At 40.1% G+C, this 19,092-nt stretch overlaps 2 protein-coding genes across 2 annotated transcripts in view; both read left to right on the top strand.

Moving 5' to 3' along the window:
• The window catches only part of LOC138969549 (protocadherin Fat 1-like), a gene marked incomplete in the record, with an annotated part of 182,665 nt that extends 170,923 nt beyond the window's left edge, over nucleotides 1-11,742 (top strand). Inside the window, 2 exon segments of the mRNA XM_070342375.1 lie at nucleotides 884-904; nucleotides 7,755-11,742. Of these exon segments, the coding sequence (XP_070198476.1) occupies nucleotides 884-904; nucleotides 7,755-8,551 (818 nt within the window).
• Nucleotides 11,743-16,617: 4,875 nt separating this feature from the next.
• The window catches only part of LOC138969538 (RING finger protein 150-like), a 33,767-nt gene continuing 31,292 nt past the window's right edge, over nucleotides 16,618-19,092 (top strand). Inside the window, exon 1 of the mRNA XM_070342367.1 lies at nucleotides 16,618-16,673. The gene's annotated coding sequence lies outside the window, so the exon portion shown is untranslated. The remainder of the gene's footprint in view (nucleotides 16,674-19,092) is intronic.

The raw sequence follows: 19,092 nt of genomic DNA, 5'->3' as shown, positions 1-19,092 counted from the left end.
CATCTACAGGATGTTCAGAATAATTTTCTTTCATGTCATGAAGTGTAACATATGTTAGAATATCTCATATACACTTGTGCAGTCATGGTAGTGGTAGAAGTCATTAGCTTTGGTCTGAGACAGAGGTCATTGTATACACACTTCAGTTCATGCCTTGTCTGATTCACCATTCATCTAATAAATGTTGCATTTTTAAAAACGTTTATGTCTATTTGTAACTATATATTCACAAAATCAGAGCATTTTATATTTGTGTTGAATCAATATTCACTCAGTCTATGATTCAGGTTATAAAATAACTTAAAGCCCGGGCACTAGTTTTCATCTCGTAGCTTTTGCTAATCATATGATAGTACTCATTTTTTTTCCTCTTCTTTTTCTACAATTTTATACAGTTTTAAGTCAACATTTACACATTTGAAAGTGCTAATAAGTTTCAACTTTTTTACATTTAAGTTTATTTGTTCTTCTCACTTTTTTGCAGTTTGAAATCAATCAAATTCATCACGTTCACCTGTGACAGAATTAAAAACAGTTAATTTAAAATTGCATTCACTCTGATTTTCGGTCAACTTATAATTACATTCACTCTGATTTTCGGTCAACTTATAATAACATTTACTCTGATTTTCGGTCAACTTGTAATTACATTTACTCTGATTTTCAGTCAACTTGTAATTACATTTACTCTGATTTTCGGTCAACTTATAATTACATTCACTCTGATTTTCGGTCAACTTATAATAACATTTACTCTGATTTTCGGTCAACTTGTAATTACATTTACTCTGATTTTCAGTCAACTTGTAATTACATTTACTCTGATTTTCGGTCAACTTATAATTACATTTACTCTGATTTTCTGTTCTCGCTTGCTCTGCAGTGTGGCGTGGCAAGAAGAAAGGTAGAATGGTTGTGACAAACCGGGTCCACTTACATGCCTAGCGTTTCTGTATCTCTCACTTACTGCATCCTTATTTGGTTCACGACTGGATGTTGTACCAAGTGTAGATGGCTTAACGTTACTGATGTACAGAGTGCCTGTGAATGCTCAGTCCCTTCTATTAGTCAAACCTTTTCCCCACCTGATACTTTAATTTTATTTTTATTTTTGCTTTAATTTTCCTTGTTGCTTGTTTGTTTGTTTGTTTGTTTGTTTTTTCTCTGTAGTGTTTTCTTCTTTTTATTCGGTCAACTTTCAAGCAAATTTTCCCTTATGTTTTGTGGTTTGTTTTGTGGTTTGTTTTGAGCACAAACATTCTGTTTTATTTTTCTTAATGGGAGTTGCTGCACAGTATTTTGTCATTCTGTTTTCTTCTTTTCGTATTTTTCTCTTTTCTTTCAAAAATGTTTTGATTGTGGTGTTTGTTTTTATTGACAATGCCCTGGCTTACTGTTCAACCGGTTGCATTTCCCATAGCTTATTCATCGATGTCCCTTACCCCCTGAATGTCTCATGTACAGTCTGTTTACTAGACCATATCAAGCAAAATCCTGCAGGCAGCGTGTATGCCTGTATATATTTAAACAAGCTAAACCCCGACCGCATGTATCGTGCATGATGAGGAATTGAGAGAACAAAGCGAAACAAGAATGTATGTCGTACCCCTATGATACTCTCGCTGTATGATTTGATGCTGAGTGGTTCATGTCCTCATCGTGTGTGTCTGTGTCTGCATCATGGACTTGGTCTTGATGTTTTGTAAACGCATCAGATAAAGTGGACTTCATTGTTGTCAGTGTCTTGGGCATGTTCTCATCTTCTCTCTAGGTGTTAGAGAGTTTTATCATTGTCACACTGGATTTATACAGGCAGTGATTGATGCAAACAAGATTTAAAAAGCAACCGTTATTATTGCACACACACACACATACATGCATTCACACACACACGCACATGCATAATCACACTCACACACACACACACACATGTATTCACACACACACACACACACACACACACTCACACACTCACACACAGTGACACACACGCACACACACACACACACACACACACACACACACACACACACACACACACTAACTTACACACACTTGAAGAGGTAATTTAAGTTACATACAATAGACAAATCAAGTTTACTTCTGTTGCCTCACATCCTGGTCAGATTAGAGGCGCAATATCTGATCGACTAGCTGAAGGGTTTTCTGGCCTGGGTCGGAATTAAAGAAGAATATAAGAAGAGTAAGAAAATAGGAAGAGTAATGAAGAAGAGGAAGAAAAGTAAGAAGATCAGAGTAATTAAGAAGATAAGAAGAGTAAGAAGACAAAAAGAGTAAGAAGATAAAAGTAACTCATTAAAAAAAAACCAGAAAGACAGGAAAGAAGTTGTGGAGCCGTTTGTTTGGACTCACGCCAACTTCAACCAAAAAAATCATAACATTTTGTGAGACACTTTTTCAGAGGTGTGGGTGAAGCAGATGCCAGGTAACACCTCCCCCTCCCACACACCCCCTCCCCCCTTTCACACCTGGTCACAGCTCAGCGACCCCACCTGGGGTTTGCTCGCCACGGTTCAGCTGCCCGATAAGGGTCAGTGATTTGATGATGTGCAACCAGTCGTGTAAACTCGGCATTAACTTCTAATTTAAAGCACAACTGATTATGAACCAGTACTCATTTAATTAAGCACAACTGATGACCCTTTTAAGACCAGTACGCACTTAATAATGCGCAACAAAGTGTTGAACCAGTAAAGTAATCTTTGTATTAACCGTTCTGAATTACTCGAAGCACAACTCAATTACCCTTTGTGAGTAATTCAGAGCACTGAATAAGGCAACAACAAAAAAATAGTCTGTTTACGGTATCCCGACCGACTCTATTTTTTTGCGCGACCCTAGACTTTTTGGGGGCATTTGGGAAAAAAAATCTGTTTTTTGGCAAAATAACTTAAAAATATGTTTTTTTGGAGAAAACAAAATAGATTAAAAAAAAATTCCCGACCTACCGACCCTATTTTTTTTGCCTATGTTACTGTAAACAGACTAAATTTTGTTTCCGCCTAACGAGCACCTGATCTATAAAATGGGCAGTAACATTCTCAGTAAGCACAAATTAACGGATGACCTTATGGGGATCAGTAACATTCTCAGTAAGCACAAATTAAGCGATGACCTTATGGGGATCAGTAAGCAACTGATGAAACATTACAAAACTTTGAACCCGTTATGTAAACTTTGCATAAATTAACATTCTGAATAAGCACAACCAATTATGACCCTATAAGGGTCAGAAAGCAATTGCTAAGCATGAGGCACGTAGGAAAACTTCAAACCAGTTATATTAAACTGTGCACAACTAATGATGACCCCATAGTGGGTCTCACTCGACACTTTAAAACCTTAAACACACCTAACACTTCCTTGTATGTAGTTGGTGTACAGGCAATTGTTTGAGTCTGTCCATCACTGTGACAGCGGCACTGACATGTTGTCTTTTGACTGGGGTGACTGTGTGGTAGCTTAAGTCTTGGCTACTTGGGAGTTATTAAACACACAAAAAACAAGAAAGTTATGTTATTGGAATGTTTAATTTATGACAATACAAACCGTTACCTGTTCAGAACATAATGTTGTTGTTTTTTGTTTTCGTTTTTTTCGACATTTTATTTTTGTAATTTTTTGAGTCACTTGAGAAAAAGTGACTCTATGTAATCGGTCAGTGTTAGTCTGTCCGGCCGGCCGGCCATCCATCCGGCCGGCCGTCCGTAGACACCACCTTAACGTTGGACTTTTCTCGGAAACTATCAAAGCGATCGGGCTCATATTTTGTTTAGTCGTGACCTCCAATGACCTCTACACTTTAACGATGGTTTCGTTGACCTTTGACCTTTTTCAAGGTCACAGGTCAGCGTCAAAGGAAAAATTAGACATTTTATATCTTTGACAAAGTTCATCGGATGTGATTGAAACTTTGTAGGATTATTCTTTACATCAAAGTATTTACATCTGTAGCCTTTTACGAACGTTATCAGAAAAACAAGGGAGATAACTAGCCTTTTCTGTTCGGCAACACACAACTTAACGTTGGGCTTTTCTCGGAAACTATAAAAGTGACCGGGCTCAAATTTTATGTGAACGTGACTCATTGTGTTGTGAATAGCAATTTCTTCCTGTCCATCTGATGCCTCATATAATATTCAGAACTGCGAAAGTGACTCGATCGAGCGTTTGCTCTTCTTGTTTTTTAAATTTTTGTTTACACTTTTTTTTTTTACAAGGACAACATAATGTTTTGTATTGTCATAAATTAAATTTTCCAATAACATACCTTTCTTGTTTGTTTTATTTTGATCATCAAAGGGTTACAGTGGCTAGATGCAGGGTTTGACTGTTTGCATAATTTTGAATATGATTATGCTCTGCACTTGATCATGTCAAAAGTTTCAGATTTCCATTCTTATGGCGGTATGGATACTACATTCCTTTCAGGGTTCTTAACACTTTCTACCCCACCTATGTTGACCAAGGTTTTCCTAGCCGAGACCAGCTGTGCTGCAGCAGGTCATACAATTGTAGTAACTGTGTATAAACTGTGTATCAACACGCTGGAATGCAGGCGTTAGATCGACGTTACAGGAAGCGACTGAAGCTAACAGTCTGAGCGGATATATCCGTGCCTGGTCAGATAGAGCCAAATGAATGGGTACGGATTTATCCGTACCTGGGAGACAATGAGTTAAAGAAGAAATTAAATGCTGTTAACATGAGGTGTATATGGATTGAATATATGTATGATATGAAAACAGGAACATTCAGATCAACTAACAATTAGTACACTGTATATACAAAATTAAGAGAGACTCAAAAAATGCATGTGGCTGATATCAGATAAATAAATGACAATGACAACAAAACTAGTAACACCAACAACAGAATGCAATATTGTGTTGTAACAAAACTTGTATCAAGTATTGCTGAGCATACTCCACACCCACCCTTGTATTCATTCTTCAGTATCATCCTGCACATCCTGCATGGACACAACCTTTATTACACAGGTCCTAGCTCATTTTACATTGAAAATACTAATAAAAATTGATTAGGGGTTACACAATTTGATATCTGGGCAGACATATTTTCATTAAAAACTTGTGAATCTTTAGTGCACACTCTTGAGAATCGTTTCCGTCTTATTAGCATTTTATTCAGCAAATAAGAGCCTTCTTGATGGAAACTTGAAAGGAATACATGTGCGGAAAGGATTTTTCACAAGATATAAGGAGAATGTTCAGATCATTAGGAACATGGTACACTAGCATATACCCTTATGAATCTATGCTTATCTATTACCCTCAATAATAAAGATTTTGTCTTGTCTTGTCTTGTCTTGTCTCTCTCTCTTAGCAATTCACAGTTACATTAACGTGTCTAGTCTCTGTTAAGCAATTTACAGTTAAGTTTATCATCCCTGCTAAAGGGATTTTTTCAGAGTGCACAGCACAAGGATTTTTTCTGTTCCCCCATACTATACAGCAGAATACTGAATGCTGTCAGATGTGCATACTCTGCATGTTGTGTGCATGTTATATTATAGACTAGACAACCAGTGGAATGCAGAGCAAACGTCGCCTCCTACCAAGCTATCCTTTTTTGTTTTTATTTTTTATTTTTTGTGTTTTTGTAAATACACAACACGCTTGGCCAGGACTGTATTTTGCTCAGGTGAAAATTGCTGTGGAATAATTAAGTAGCAGATTCCGCTTTGGGATTTTGGGTTTACATCACCACAATTTTCAACAAAGGGTTTTCTTTCATTTAAAAAAAAAAATTTTGATTACATTTTCGCACAAAGCTGGAGGTTCTCAAAGTCAGCTTCTTTGTAATGGTGACAGTTTTCTTGTGTGGAGTAATTCAGCTGACTGGTTATTTTGTTTGCAGCAAAAAGGGTTCCGTACAGTATTCTTTTTCTGTTCAGTGTCAGGAGGATAATGATGTAACCTTCATTTATTTCTATTAATATAGTTTGATTGTCTTTAAGTACGGAAAGGTAAATTGTAACGTTATGTTTCATTGCAGCTTTGTCTTTATCAAAAACATACAACCTTATTTTGTGTAGATGATTTTTTTTTAACTTTTATCACGATAATGAACCAAAGTTAGTTTAATGGGTAAGATGTAATGTGTCACAGTTGTACCACTATTCTGTATGACTATAAAACTCACATTCCAGCTAACAATTATAGAGTATCAAAATGCAAATTTCAGTATATTTCTGTACTGAAGAATGCACAGTTTGTGTAGCACGATTCACATTGCACACTGCGTTATACATGTATTGTAGCAGGATTAAACGTTACATTGACTGTACGTCCACTGAAGGCCTTTCAAGAAGACAGACAAACACTTATGAAACAGATGAAGAACGTATCTCAAGATCGTGTGGCTCACTTGCAAAATGGCAGCGAGGTAAAGCGACCCATACGATCTTCAGATAAGTTCTTTATGTGTCATAAGTGTTTGTCTGTCTGTCTTCTTCATCTGCGTTCGTGGGCTGAAACTCCCACGTACACTCCTGTTTTTTTGCACGAGTGGAATTTTACGTGTATGACCGTTTTTTACCCCGCGCCATTTAGGCAGCCATACGCCGTTTTCGGAGGAAGCATGCTGGGTATTTTCGTGTTTCTATAACCCACCGAACTCTGACATGGATTACAGGATCTTTTTCGTGCGCACTTGGTCTTGTGCTTGCGTGTACACACGGGGGTGTTCGGACACCGAGGAGAGTCTGCACACAAAGTTGACTCTGAGAAATAAATCTCTCGCCGAACGTGGGGACGAACTCACGCTGAGACAGCAGCCAACTGGATACAAATCCAGCGCGCTACTGACTGAGCTACATCCCCGCCCTGACTGAGCTACATCCCCGCCCTGACTGAGCTACATCCCCGCCCTGACTGAGCTACATCCCCACCCTGACTGAGCTACATCCCCGCCCTGACTGAGCTACATCCCCGCCCTGACTGAGCTACATCCCCGCCCTGACTGAGCTACATCCCCGCCCTGACTGAGCTACATCCCCGCCCTGACTGAGCTACATCCCCGCCCTGACTGAGCTACATCCCCGCCCTGACTGAGCTACATCCCCGCCCTGACTGAGCTACATCCCTGCCCTGACTGAGCTACATCCCCGCCCGTGTGTCTGTCTACATCAAAGACCTTAAGTCGACGTACTAGTAATTAATGTTTTGTTTTTTCAATAATAAACGTTCCAATTATATACCTACCCCCCTCGGGTTAGGGGGAGTCCCATATTGGTTGGGACGAGAAAGAATTTACCCGATGCTCCCCAGCATGTCGTAAGAGGCGACTAACGGATTCTGTTTCTCCTTTTACCCTTGTTAAGTGTTTCTTGTATAGAATATAGTCAATTTTTGTACAGATTTTAGTCAAGCAATATGTAAGAAATGTTAAGTCCTTTGTACTGGAAACTTGCATTCTCCCAGTAAGGTAATATATTGTACTACGTTGCAAGCCCCTGGAACAAACTTTTGATTAGTGCTTTTGTGAACAAGAAACAATTGACAAGTGGCTCTATCCCATCTGCCCCCTTCCCCCGTCGTGATATAACCTTCGTGGTTGAAAACGACGTAAAACACCAAATAAAGAAAAGAAAGAAAGAAATGATATACCTACCATTCTTGTTGTTTGATTGTGAATTTGATAACGTTAGCAGTCTATTTGTTTCTAGATCTTTGTACTATGATTAACAACACAAACTGACACTGTTGCAGGGTACCACTGGGACACGTCCGACTGGGCTCCCCGCCCCTCCCTCCCCAACATCAGCGAGATCCCAGCCAATGAGGTGTTAGACTCCGCCTCCTCCTCTCCGCCGAGCTACGACAGCAACGAGCGCGTCCCCACCCTGGCCGCAGCCACGGCCTCCGCGCTGGATCACATGACCTTTGGCATCAGCGCCATCCACGACCCCGACTCTATGACCGACTCAGAGTACGTGGGCGAGACGGAGAACGAGCTTGACGATCGCGAGGACATGCCACCGGACTACGCTGACCTGCCGAGCTACGACCAGCTTTTGTCGCTGAGAGACTTGAACGACAGCTACGAGCTGCCCCAGAACCTAAACGTTCACCCGGACCAGTACCTGCCGTACTACGGCCACAACTTCGACACGGACAGCATGGGCGGCGTGATGACGGAGGAAGAGAACGGTAATCTTAGCGACGAACAGAACAACGAGGTGGACGCCGCGGTCGCTCAGAGTGTCGCTGAACGAACGGCTCGCAGGCAGCCTCCAGGCCGCGTCTTTCTGTCCCCTGGCTACGTGACCAGCGGGGAGTACGCCACAGACGTGGAACCCCCCTCACGCACCTCCTACATAGACGACATGTCCATGAGCGTGGGGGGATACACGTCCAACGCTTCCTGCTCAGACATCTCCGGCCTGTGTGAGATTGAAGACTCTGAGATCAACGCCAGTGACGATGATGACGACGATGATGACGATGACATTGATAACGATGAGAACTCCCCCTGTCTACCGTCACACCTTCACACACAGGTGTGATAGAGAGATTCACACTTTCACACACAGGTTTGTTACAGAGAGAGAGGGGAGTAGTGTGTGATTCATGTCATGGTGAAAGGACATCAAACACAGGACGGTGACGGTGCCAGAAAACGACAGTCTCTCTCTACGACACTGGCAGAAATGTTCATGGAGTAGCGTCAAAAGCAAATCAAAATAAGCAACTATAGCAACACACACAGAGGAAAACAAAAAGGGGAGAATTTTTTAAACTTTTTGCAAGAAGTTCAACAGTCCCGTCTGTAGTAGTTCAACAGTCCCGTCTGTAGTAGTTCAACAGTCCCGTCTGTAGTAGTTCAACAGTCCCGTCTGTAGTAGAAGTCCATCAAGAATTGTTGTGTTAAATGTTTGTGCATTGACGTTAGATCTGGTCACCTCTGCACAACATTAGTAAGTAAGCTTCACACTGATAACAAAACAACTAAATTTCTTTGCAAACCAGACTTTATGGGCATACAGCTTTGTGACACTTTTGCGAGGACGAGGCCATGTAGGGTATTGATAGAGGTCTCTTGCACACACCCCTCCCCCACCCCTCAAAAGATTGTCTTTTCTTGCTGTTCTAGGCAGCATTTCTGCTGTTAGACCAAAGTGTACAATGATCGACTAACCAAGACTTAAATCAAGATAGACAAGTGAAAGTAATTAAATTGAAGTTAAGTCATGTTGTGGGACGACATGATGAAAAGTTACTTGTCACTATCGCTGATGTGTAGCAAAAAAATAGATGTACCTGTGTGTGTGTGTAACTCAGGAAAGACGTGTGTGGCAGATACATTGAAAACCTTGTGATGTCATCCTTGACTGACGTCAAACCGTGGCCTGTGCTCAGCAGTTTGTTTCTGTCGGAAGGCAGGTCGTGGTCACTTCTGTGGATGTTGTCTGAGCTTTCTTGGTCAACGTTTTTTTAGAGAATGATCCTTTTTTGACCTTGGTTGTGCTTGCTTGGTGATAATTACGACTTTTAGCCGCACAGAAGCTTCTGAACCTTAGAAACTATGCGGAATTTTTTCTCAAGACTTTTAACGCAGTCTCTAAGTTTGTTTGGAATCTGGAGTGCTAAAGGTCAAGTAAGATGACAGGTATTGAGGCTTGCTCACAAAAGGATCTCTTTACTTCTTCTTTTTCTTCTTAATTGTTGTAATAAATGTTAGATTTTTAGATTTGGCATATTTTTAGTCCTTTTGTTAGATTGATACAAGTCTTATCTCACATATGGCACAAAATGATGTGTTCTTGCCCCACCAGGTGGTACTGTTTTATGAGAATCAAACCTGATTAAAAATGACAAGGTTTTGTGTGTGTGTAGAACATGTTTTGTATCTAGGAATTTGATTTTTTAACTGCCATAAATTCAACTGATCTTACAAACTCATGCAAATGTATGATTGATAGTGAGGTGAATTATGAGGTTGTGATTGTAAGATTGTGTTAACAGTGTTTGTGCACATGAAAAAAGAGGAATGAAATATAAGATGTGAGCTTTGATCAAATGTTTTCTTTTTCACTTTGACAGTTGAATGAATAGAGTCAGAGAAGCATAGAGGCGTTCTAACAACAAGGAACAAATGTGAACATGTCTAACTACCTTGTGTTGCCATGCTTTTGCTTGTTCATGTATGCTAAGCAAACCTACTATGCATATGGTGCAGGTAATAAAAAATCATATACTTTTTTATTGCAGAAATTAAAGTAGATCTCATTAAGTATCTCATCCTTATAGGGATCCAACGGTTGTGAGAATGTTTGGTAATTATGTTTTAGTTGATTTACCTAACTTTGACTTTTTCATGCTTGTTCAGACATTGCATTTATGTAAATTATCACACATTTGCTAGATTTTTGATTAGTTCTATTTTGCTAGTAGCAGTTTGCTGAGAATTCTGCAGAAGTATTCCTTTAGATCTACCCACCTCCATGTTCTCCTTACTTAAAAAAAAACAGGCACCGTAATATTTTGCTGCACAAATTCTTCTTGATCTTTTTATTTTTGATTTGGAATAAGTTTAAAGTTCATTTGATTATGGTGCTTACCTTAGCTTTTGTTTAGTTTATTTTGTATTTATGATAGTGTGTGTGTGTGTGTGTGTGTGTGCGTGTGTGCACAGTTGACATTGTGAAATCGAAATGTCCTTAAAATGTTTTGTTCTGTGTATATAAATTGTTTTTGCAAGACAAAATGTTTAAAGCGAATTTGAAGCGGAGATCTGAGTGTGTGCACAAACAGTGACACAAAATATTTTATTTCTGTTTCTTAAATCAGCATACAGAGAGAGGTAGAGTGTGTGTGTGCGTGTGTTAGAGAAATAGACTGCATATTATTTTGCTGTGTCCAAAAGATTTTTAAAACAAAGTTGCAGCTGTTTGTCTGTTCATTGTATAATTAATGATTTGCATGTTGGAACATATGGATGTAATTTTGTGTGTGTGTGTGTGTGTGTGTGTGTGTGTGTGTGTGTGTGTGTGTGTGTGTGTGTGTGTGTGTGTGTGTGTGTGTGTGTGTGTGTGTGACTCCCTGACTGAAAACATTTACTTCAAGTGTGACAGAATGAATTACCTGTTGTGTTTTTAAATCGTCAAAACAGACATCACATGGGAGTCAAAATTACACCTGTCATTTTACTGTTGTTTGTACTTCTGTAGTAATAATGCTTCAATTTTGACAAGTCAGTATGATTTTTAATGTGATTTAGTGTAAATGAAACTATAAAGTTTGGACAGGAGTTTGTGAGGTATGAGTGGCTGTGCCATGCTGTGTGCATATATATATATTTGGCTTTTCTCATTTTATACAAAAACAGCTGTCTTTGTCATGTACATGTAATATAAAAATTCTGTTTTTCAAAGTTCATTAAAGTTTTATAAGAAAGCTGGCAATGTTGGGGCGTTGAATGTAAATGTCAAGGGCATTGAAAGCCAATGTCAAGGACATTTAAGTCAAAGTCAAGGGCATTGAAAGCCGATGTCAAGGACATTTAAAGTCAATGTCAAGGGAATTGAAAGCCAATGTCAAGGACATTTAAAGTCAATGTCAAGGGAATTGAAAGCCAATGTCAAGGACATTTAAAGTCAATGTCATTGTGAGTTAAGGTCTGCCCTTGAAGTTGTGAAGAAATAGTTTTGTGCATTGATGCATTTGATATCGTACAAATAAATCACAGAATAAGAAACTTGTGTTCACGTATTGTGTGAGAGAGAAACAAACGTTTTCCGTGCCTCTGTCTTGAAGGTGCAAGTGGTACATACTTCATTGTTTTAAGGCAATGAGCGGCACTAGAATGACCAAAATGAAACATGGAAAATACATGGAGTAACTTAGTTTTCTGGGTAGTTATTGAAGTGACTTGTATAAAGAAATGAAAAAATTGCGAAAACTAAAGGACATAGGTTGCCGTCGCTATGGAAACTGGCATACACAGCGCCATATTGGATTTCTAGGAAACTGTTTTACAGCAACATCTTACATCAGAAATGCTTAATATTTGGCACAAAGATACACAAGACGTTTATCTACAATCATATAGAACGATATTTTGACAAAAAAATACAGATAATTTAAATTAATTTTTGAAATAAAGATTAATGAATATGCAGTAAGAAATTCATTAATCCTTATTACAAAAATTAATTTAAATTCAACTGTAGTCTTTAGTAAAAATATCGTTCTATATGATTGCAGATACAAGTCATGTGTATCCTTGTGCCAAATATTGTGCATGTCTGATTTATGTTGCTGTAAAACCGTTTCCTAGAAATCCAATATGGTGGCTGTTTCCATAGCAACGGCAGTCTGTGTCTATTAGTATTTAAATGCTTTCCATTTATTTGCATAAGTCTCTTCAATAACTACTCAGAAAACTAGGTTATTCCATGTATTCTCCAAGTTTAATTTTACTGCCGCTCATTGCCTTAAGTGGTCACACATTACAATATTATCACTACATTATTTAAGTAACAGACAGAAAAGTTGTGTTCGTATGTGTGTGTGTGAAATTGACATCTGCAATTTTGAAAACAAAGAAAAGACTATTTTGTTCACTAGCAGAATTTTAAAAACAACTAGATTTTTCTGTTTAAATAACAGCTACAACAAAAATTAAACTTTTACTTTTTACGAATACATTGTACATATTAAACAAATTAATTGTCAATGCAAACCCCTAATAAAAACAAACCACACACACACACACCTACTCCATTGTAAGAACAGCAGGCTTTACATCGCCCGCACCGCACATACGCTGCATAATTATGCATGTGTTGTGTTTGTTTCCTGACATAGCAAAGTCTCAGCAAGAGGCAAGAAACTGCTTTTCACATGCACTCAGCCTTTGAAATCAGCATAGTCATTTCCTTCTTATTTAAGTCAAGCATTTTGGGTGCATACATTCACGCACGCACACACACACACACACACACACGCGCGTGCGCGCGCGCAGGGCTACAGTTTCTTGTGACTGAATCAAGGGAAGCAAACAAGTGTATCTCCGACTATACCCTTTCATGCAAGTTACTCTGGCTTGTCTCCCTTCGCACATTGACCGGCGAACAGATTTGTTTGTATTTTGGACTGAAAACAAATCCCTTGAAGCGGTATCAAAACATTTAGTCAATCTGACGGCCTAAAAAAAGTATTTAACAAACCACAACAACAATTAACAACAAAATAAAGAAAACAAACAACGCCGAACAGCCGGGATCAGCCAGCAACAATATCAGTTTCTGAGGCTTTGCTAGCCAAACTGTTTTGGGTCGCATTCAGTTGTTCACACACACTGACGCACACACGCACACACGCACACGCACACGGCTGAGAAACACACACACACACACACACACACACACACACACACTGACACACACACACACATACACTGACGCACACACATACACTGACACATACACACACTGTCACACACACACACACACACACTACACCGTACACACACACACCGTCACACACACACACACACACACACACACACAGGGACACTGACTCACGCACTGACACACACACTGACTGACACACACACACCGTCAAACACGCTCACACACACACCCATACTGTCACACAAACACACACACACTGTGAGGGCCGGGGCCGGCGGAGGGGGGGGGGGGGGCTCGATGTTTGTGCTGTACTGATATTGACATCGTTTAACTCATTCACTTTCATCATGGTGGGGAACATTCCAGTGAAACATAAAGACCGTTATATCGCCGTGGGCTGTCACGTGTTACAACTACCATGTCATCTTCACTGACTTCTGCAAAGACAAGCTGGATATAGACATTGAACATGACAGTGGGAAGACTGATCGGCGGGCATTGCCTATTGATTCTCAGTCTTGGTAAGTCTACGTAAAAGGCGGCATAAGTTCTTACCCGCGACAACTGACACGTGGCTAGATGTGGTGACTGAGGCGAATATGCTAAATCAAAACTGTACTGCACGAAAATGGCTGCAATTTTCTATTGTGAAGGCGTAGCTAAACTCTCCTACGTGGAACATAATGACTACTCTCTTTGGCCTATTGTGTCGGCTTTGTGGACAATAAGAAGCTACACAAAACGGCAGTGCAAAGCTGCGCATACACGATCATCAAGAAGCTGAAGCGCACATATAAACTCTCGGCCGGATGATCACAGCATGTATCATTACATGACAATAAACCATCAATCAATATGATCAGGAATTATCAACTCATGTCTTCATCCGCCGTTGGCAGGATACTCTGAGAGCCCAGCTGATTTTAAAAGCAACATTTAGTAGTACACTAGTGGTAGTGGTGGTTAGGGACTGGATTGGTATCCATTAGCATCACGGCTTTTTTCGCGTCCCATCTCATTATATTAACATGCTCAAAGTCGTATTTACTCAATATCAATTATCAGACAAATAAAGAGACTCAGTCATAAGTTTTTGTATGTCCAGCAGATTTTTGAAATTGTTAATAGTTTGTGCACAACATCAGATCAGACAGTGTGTTCCATGATGGTGCAACTCTGTTAGAAAAGGAATGTTTCCGGATATTAGTTTTACTAAATTCAATAAAGATTTTGTCCGTATTTTTTCTCGTTGCATCAGTGGTAGACTTATTGAAAAAAGACTCGACTTTGACATTATCAATACCCTGAAAGATTGTATAGGTCTGTATCAGGTCGCCTCTGAGTCTTCTTGATTTAAGGGTCGGGAGATTGAGCGTGTGGTGCGCACTGCTAGCAGGATCGTCGGCTGTGAGCTGCCCTCCCTAGCATCCCTCTATGCCAAGCGCATGCTGTCCAGAGCCCAGAAAATTGTGGCTGACGAGTCCCACCCTGGCCATCCCCTCTTCGAGCGCCTGCCCTAAGGTCGTCGATTCCGATCCCTGGGGGCACGCACTCGTCGTCTCCAGACCTCTTTCTTCCCCCAAGCTGTTTCCTCCCTTAACGCATCCCATCCCTCAGTTGGGCAGCTTCGCAGTCGGTGATCCTGCTGGCGGTGAGCTCACCACATCCTGTGACTCAGTGTTAGGTAGTGGTGGTGGTGGTGGTGGGGAGGGGGGGGGGTTGAGTGGGACTTTGATGTGTGATTCCTGATTTCCAAATGTTCAACATTTTCTTTAGCTGCATTATTCTAGTTATTCATGAGGGGATGGGCTAGTTCTAACTATGCATTAGATTATAAAATTGTATTCTGTGTAGACCCTTCCACCAGCATCTTAGACCACTCTTTGTACATTTTCTTTTAATAGATGATTGTCATTTGTTTTACCTCATGTCTGCCCTGCGTGTGATGGTGTGATCGTGACTGCTGTAGTTTGGGCGTGTGTGTGTTGGTGTGAATGTCAGTGTATGTGTGGGCGTGTGTGTGTGTGTGTCAGTGTGTGTGTGGGTGTGTGTGTGTGCGTGATTTTACCAACACTACGCGAAATTCCTTGTGCTTTAAATGTTTTGTAATGTCACTTGGCTCAATAAATACTGTATTCTGTATTCTGTATTCTGTACCCGTAGTCTTTCAACATATGTCATGTTTTTCAAGGCCTTAACCAGCTTGGTCGCTCTCCTTTGCGCCCTTTCAAGGGCGGCTGATTGACGCTTTAGATACAGATGCCAGATAACGTTGGCATATTCTAAATGTGGTCTAACCAATTCTTTATACAATGTTGTAAATGTGTCATTGTCAAGATAGGAAAATGTTCTTTTTATTATGCCAAGCATTTTATTCGCGTTATTTATTATGTTTTGAATATGTTTGGCAAAACTCAGGTGATCGTCAAATGTTACACCCAAATCTTGTTCCTCCTCACACTTCATAACTGTTTTCATTTCATCATTCACCATCATTCACCATCATTCACCATCATTGAATAATCATGTCTCGGATTATGTTTGCTCATATGCAGGACTTTACACTTAGATACGTTAAAATACAAGTTCCATTTATCTGACCATTTCTGGAGATTATCAATGTCATTTTGTATTGTTTGGTATCGCTGGGGTACATCATACAATTTTGGTATCGGTAGGTCATTAATAAAGATTGTAAACAAAACAGGCCCCAGAATACTTCCCTGAGGGATGCCACTTAAAACATCTGTACTATCAGAATGCACATTACCCACTCGGACTCTGTTTTCTGTTGGCCAAAATCCCTAATCCATCGCACGACATTTCCAGTTATTCCATAATACTCCAGCTTAACTGAGAGTCTTTCATGTGGCACTGAGTCGAAGGCTTTCTTAAAATCAAAATAAACAATGTCAATACAATTTTTGTCATCTAAGATTCTTGTCAAATCTTCCATTACTTCCAATAATTGGGTAACACAAGACCTCTTTAATACAGTGTGTAATCCAGTTGTTCACCAAACTCCTCTCTGGAGTTCAAACTGTGCTCCATTAGGCATTTTTGTAGCGTAGTTTGTGAGGCACATTTGCAGTTTATGGGAGTACATGTACTGACATCGTTACCAGAGAGCTGGCGACTGAAGGAGTGTCGTATCCATTCGACCACCACCTGTCGTTCCTCTTCACGTGTTTCGCTAATGTTTAGAGAGGGCGCTGCGACGCATGTGACGTCGACACCTAAACACAACCTCGGAACAAAATAATGAGGACAGGCCATTGCCATTTAGGAACCTACGCTAATTATGATGACGCGAGCTTCCATTCAAATTAACTTAGGCAACGATGGTTCGATGACGTCATCCAATAGTCACATCACAGAAGGAAATGTACAAATGCTGAACGTAGCCCATTTTAGCTCGACTTATTAGACAGATAGGCTTGAGGAGAATGATAATAACAAAGTTATTAACAGAATGCAGACCTCAATGATCGTGAGAACGCACAATACACCACTAAACAGTTCCGACGTTTACATGGAACAAAGAAGGAAAATCACGTGACCGCACAGACGCCTCTCATTGGCTGCGTCATTTTTTCGAGGAAACAAATCGTCTGCAACACAGCTGTGCGTATGTTCTGCGACTGACGAGTCAGACACTTGTGTTTATTTTGTTGTTTTGTCGATGTAAGTTCAGCGATTATCGATGGCATGTCACTGCCCGATGATTGATTGTGACAACGGAAGCTACCGTCTTCAAAATGGAAAGCTAAACTTTGCAAAATTCAGTCCGACCAGGTTCCACACGAGTCTGTGGCCAACCACCGTTCAGGTAAGCGCAACACTGTAACAGTTCTTGATCAACTTATTTTATTGCCTGACATTCATGCGATTTATTGTTTTTTTCTGCAAATTCCATAGCATGATTACAAAATCGTTTAGCTAGACCTGCATTTATACAGCTTTGAACGTTACAAAAACTGCACTGCAGTGTTTGAATCTGCTGTGCATGAGGTCAAAATATTTGGCTCACTTTCTGTGTCAGTGTTTCCGTTTCTTGTTTTTTTGTTTTACTTCATGTTGTTAGAGCATGGCTGTGATTAAAAAGCAATAAAAATTGCTTTGTAGAGCCATAAATTGTTAAATCTGATATGCATCTGTCTGTTTTCAACAGCTTGCATCCGCATCCAACACACAAGAAGAAACCAGCACAACGAGATTAAAGTGGATTCGACTCATCAGCCGTGTAGACACAACAGCAGACGGAAGGCACAAGCTTTTTTCACCTGCAAAAGATGCAAGGGTTTGTTCTCTACACTTTCTTGATGGCACACCAACTGCAGAGATTTCTTTCCCAACACAAAACTTGGGATACCCTGGATTTCAACACAGAGTAAGTTTTTTTTAAAAATAATTTTCTTGTTATATTTTGTGTGTGTACGCAGTAAAGAAGATGGGAAGGTGTTGAATGTATTTGTTCACACATGCTGCTTCTAGTATCACTATGATGTGTCTGTTCCTTACAGCTTGAGTGATTTAATTGACTTTTCGTCTGTTCGTGTGTTCTGAAATCTGAACAAGAATGAATGTGGGAAGCCAAGCTAAGTTTTATGTGGGTGGTTTGTTTCCAGAGTGCGATTTGATCAACATTAGGAGAGCTCTCCATAGAAGCCAAAGGAACAAAAACAAGTGTACCGGGGAATTCACAGAGGGAGTTCTGTATTGCACTGAAAATGACTACAGTGGGTCCAAATGACCACCTTTATAAGTTGAAGTTGGGGGCATTGAACCCAAACGGACAACATATGTGGAGAACCCTGCATGAAGATGTAATACTACCATAAATACTGACAGAATGAACCCTGTTTGGCAATGTTTCAGACAGCAAGAGTGCTGATAGACATACCCCGACCAAAGCACCGGCTAGGCAGAAGAAAATGGGCAATGCGAGATCTGGAATTCCAGTTTGAGGCGTGCCAGGCCCAAGGATCATCAAGGGAGAGGAATGGTGTGCACAGCTAGTTGATTGCCAGAAAAGTGTGACTCTGGCCCTGAACAAGACCCATTCGCGACGGAAACATTTCTGGGTGCTCTTGTTTTTGCTTATTTCTTGATATTTTTTTGTGTATAAGCAGATGCCAACTTAATGCAGACAGAAAAAATACATGGTTATTCAGAAATCTGATTTCTCGCAGAACATATCATATTGCACTGGTATAGCCACGACTAGTCTCTTCCAATTAAATCATGTTTTTAGTGTCACCCTTTGTAACAAGAAGATGGCAGGAAAAAGTCAACAATTCTAAAAATACAAGAATTTTTAGCGATCAACCAATGAGTATTGACCCTAAACGTTATAGTATAGATGAGATGTTGTTTATGCATCAGAGACGATGATTAGACCTTTAAAGCCATATGTACTCGATGACTATACACGCTAATTGCTTTACCAACAGCTGGAGACATGCTAAATTAAGTTCCCTGCAAAATATTGTGGTCTAGGACCCCTTCAATGTTGAGATATGTTAATTTTCATCTGGATCGTCCTATTTATAGATTTGCCAACAGAGGTAGCGTTGACGCAAGGGAAATAACTCCGCGTCTTTGTTTACATCCAAAGTTTTTGAGACTCTAAAACAAGCTGTAATGCATGTATATGGTCCGCGCATGGCGACATATCGTCATTACATGGT

The sequence above is a fragment of the Littorina saxatilis genome, linkage group LG6, assembly GCF_037325665.1.
Source record: "Littorina saxatilis isolate snail1 linkage group LG6, US_GU_Lsax_2.0, whole genome shotgun sequence".
In the NCBI taxonomy this organism is placed as follows: domain Eukaryota; kingdom Metazoa; phylum Mollusca; class Gastropoda; order Littorinimorpha; family Littorinidae; genus Littorina; species Littorina saxatilis.
Note: the sequence above shows the minus strand (reverse complement) of the source record. Positions and strands in the feature narration are given on the sequence as shown.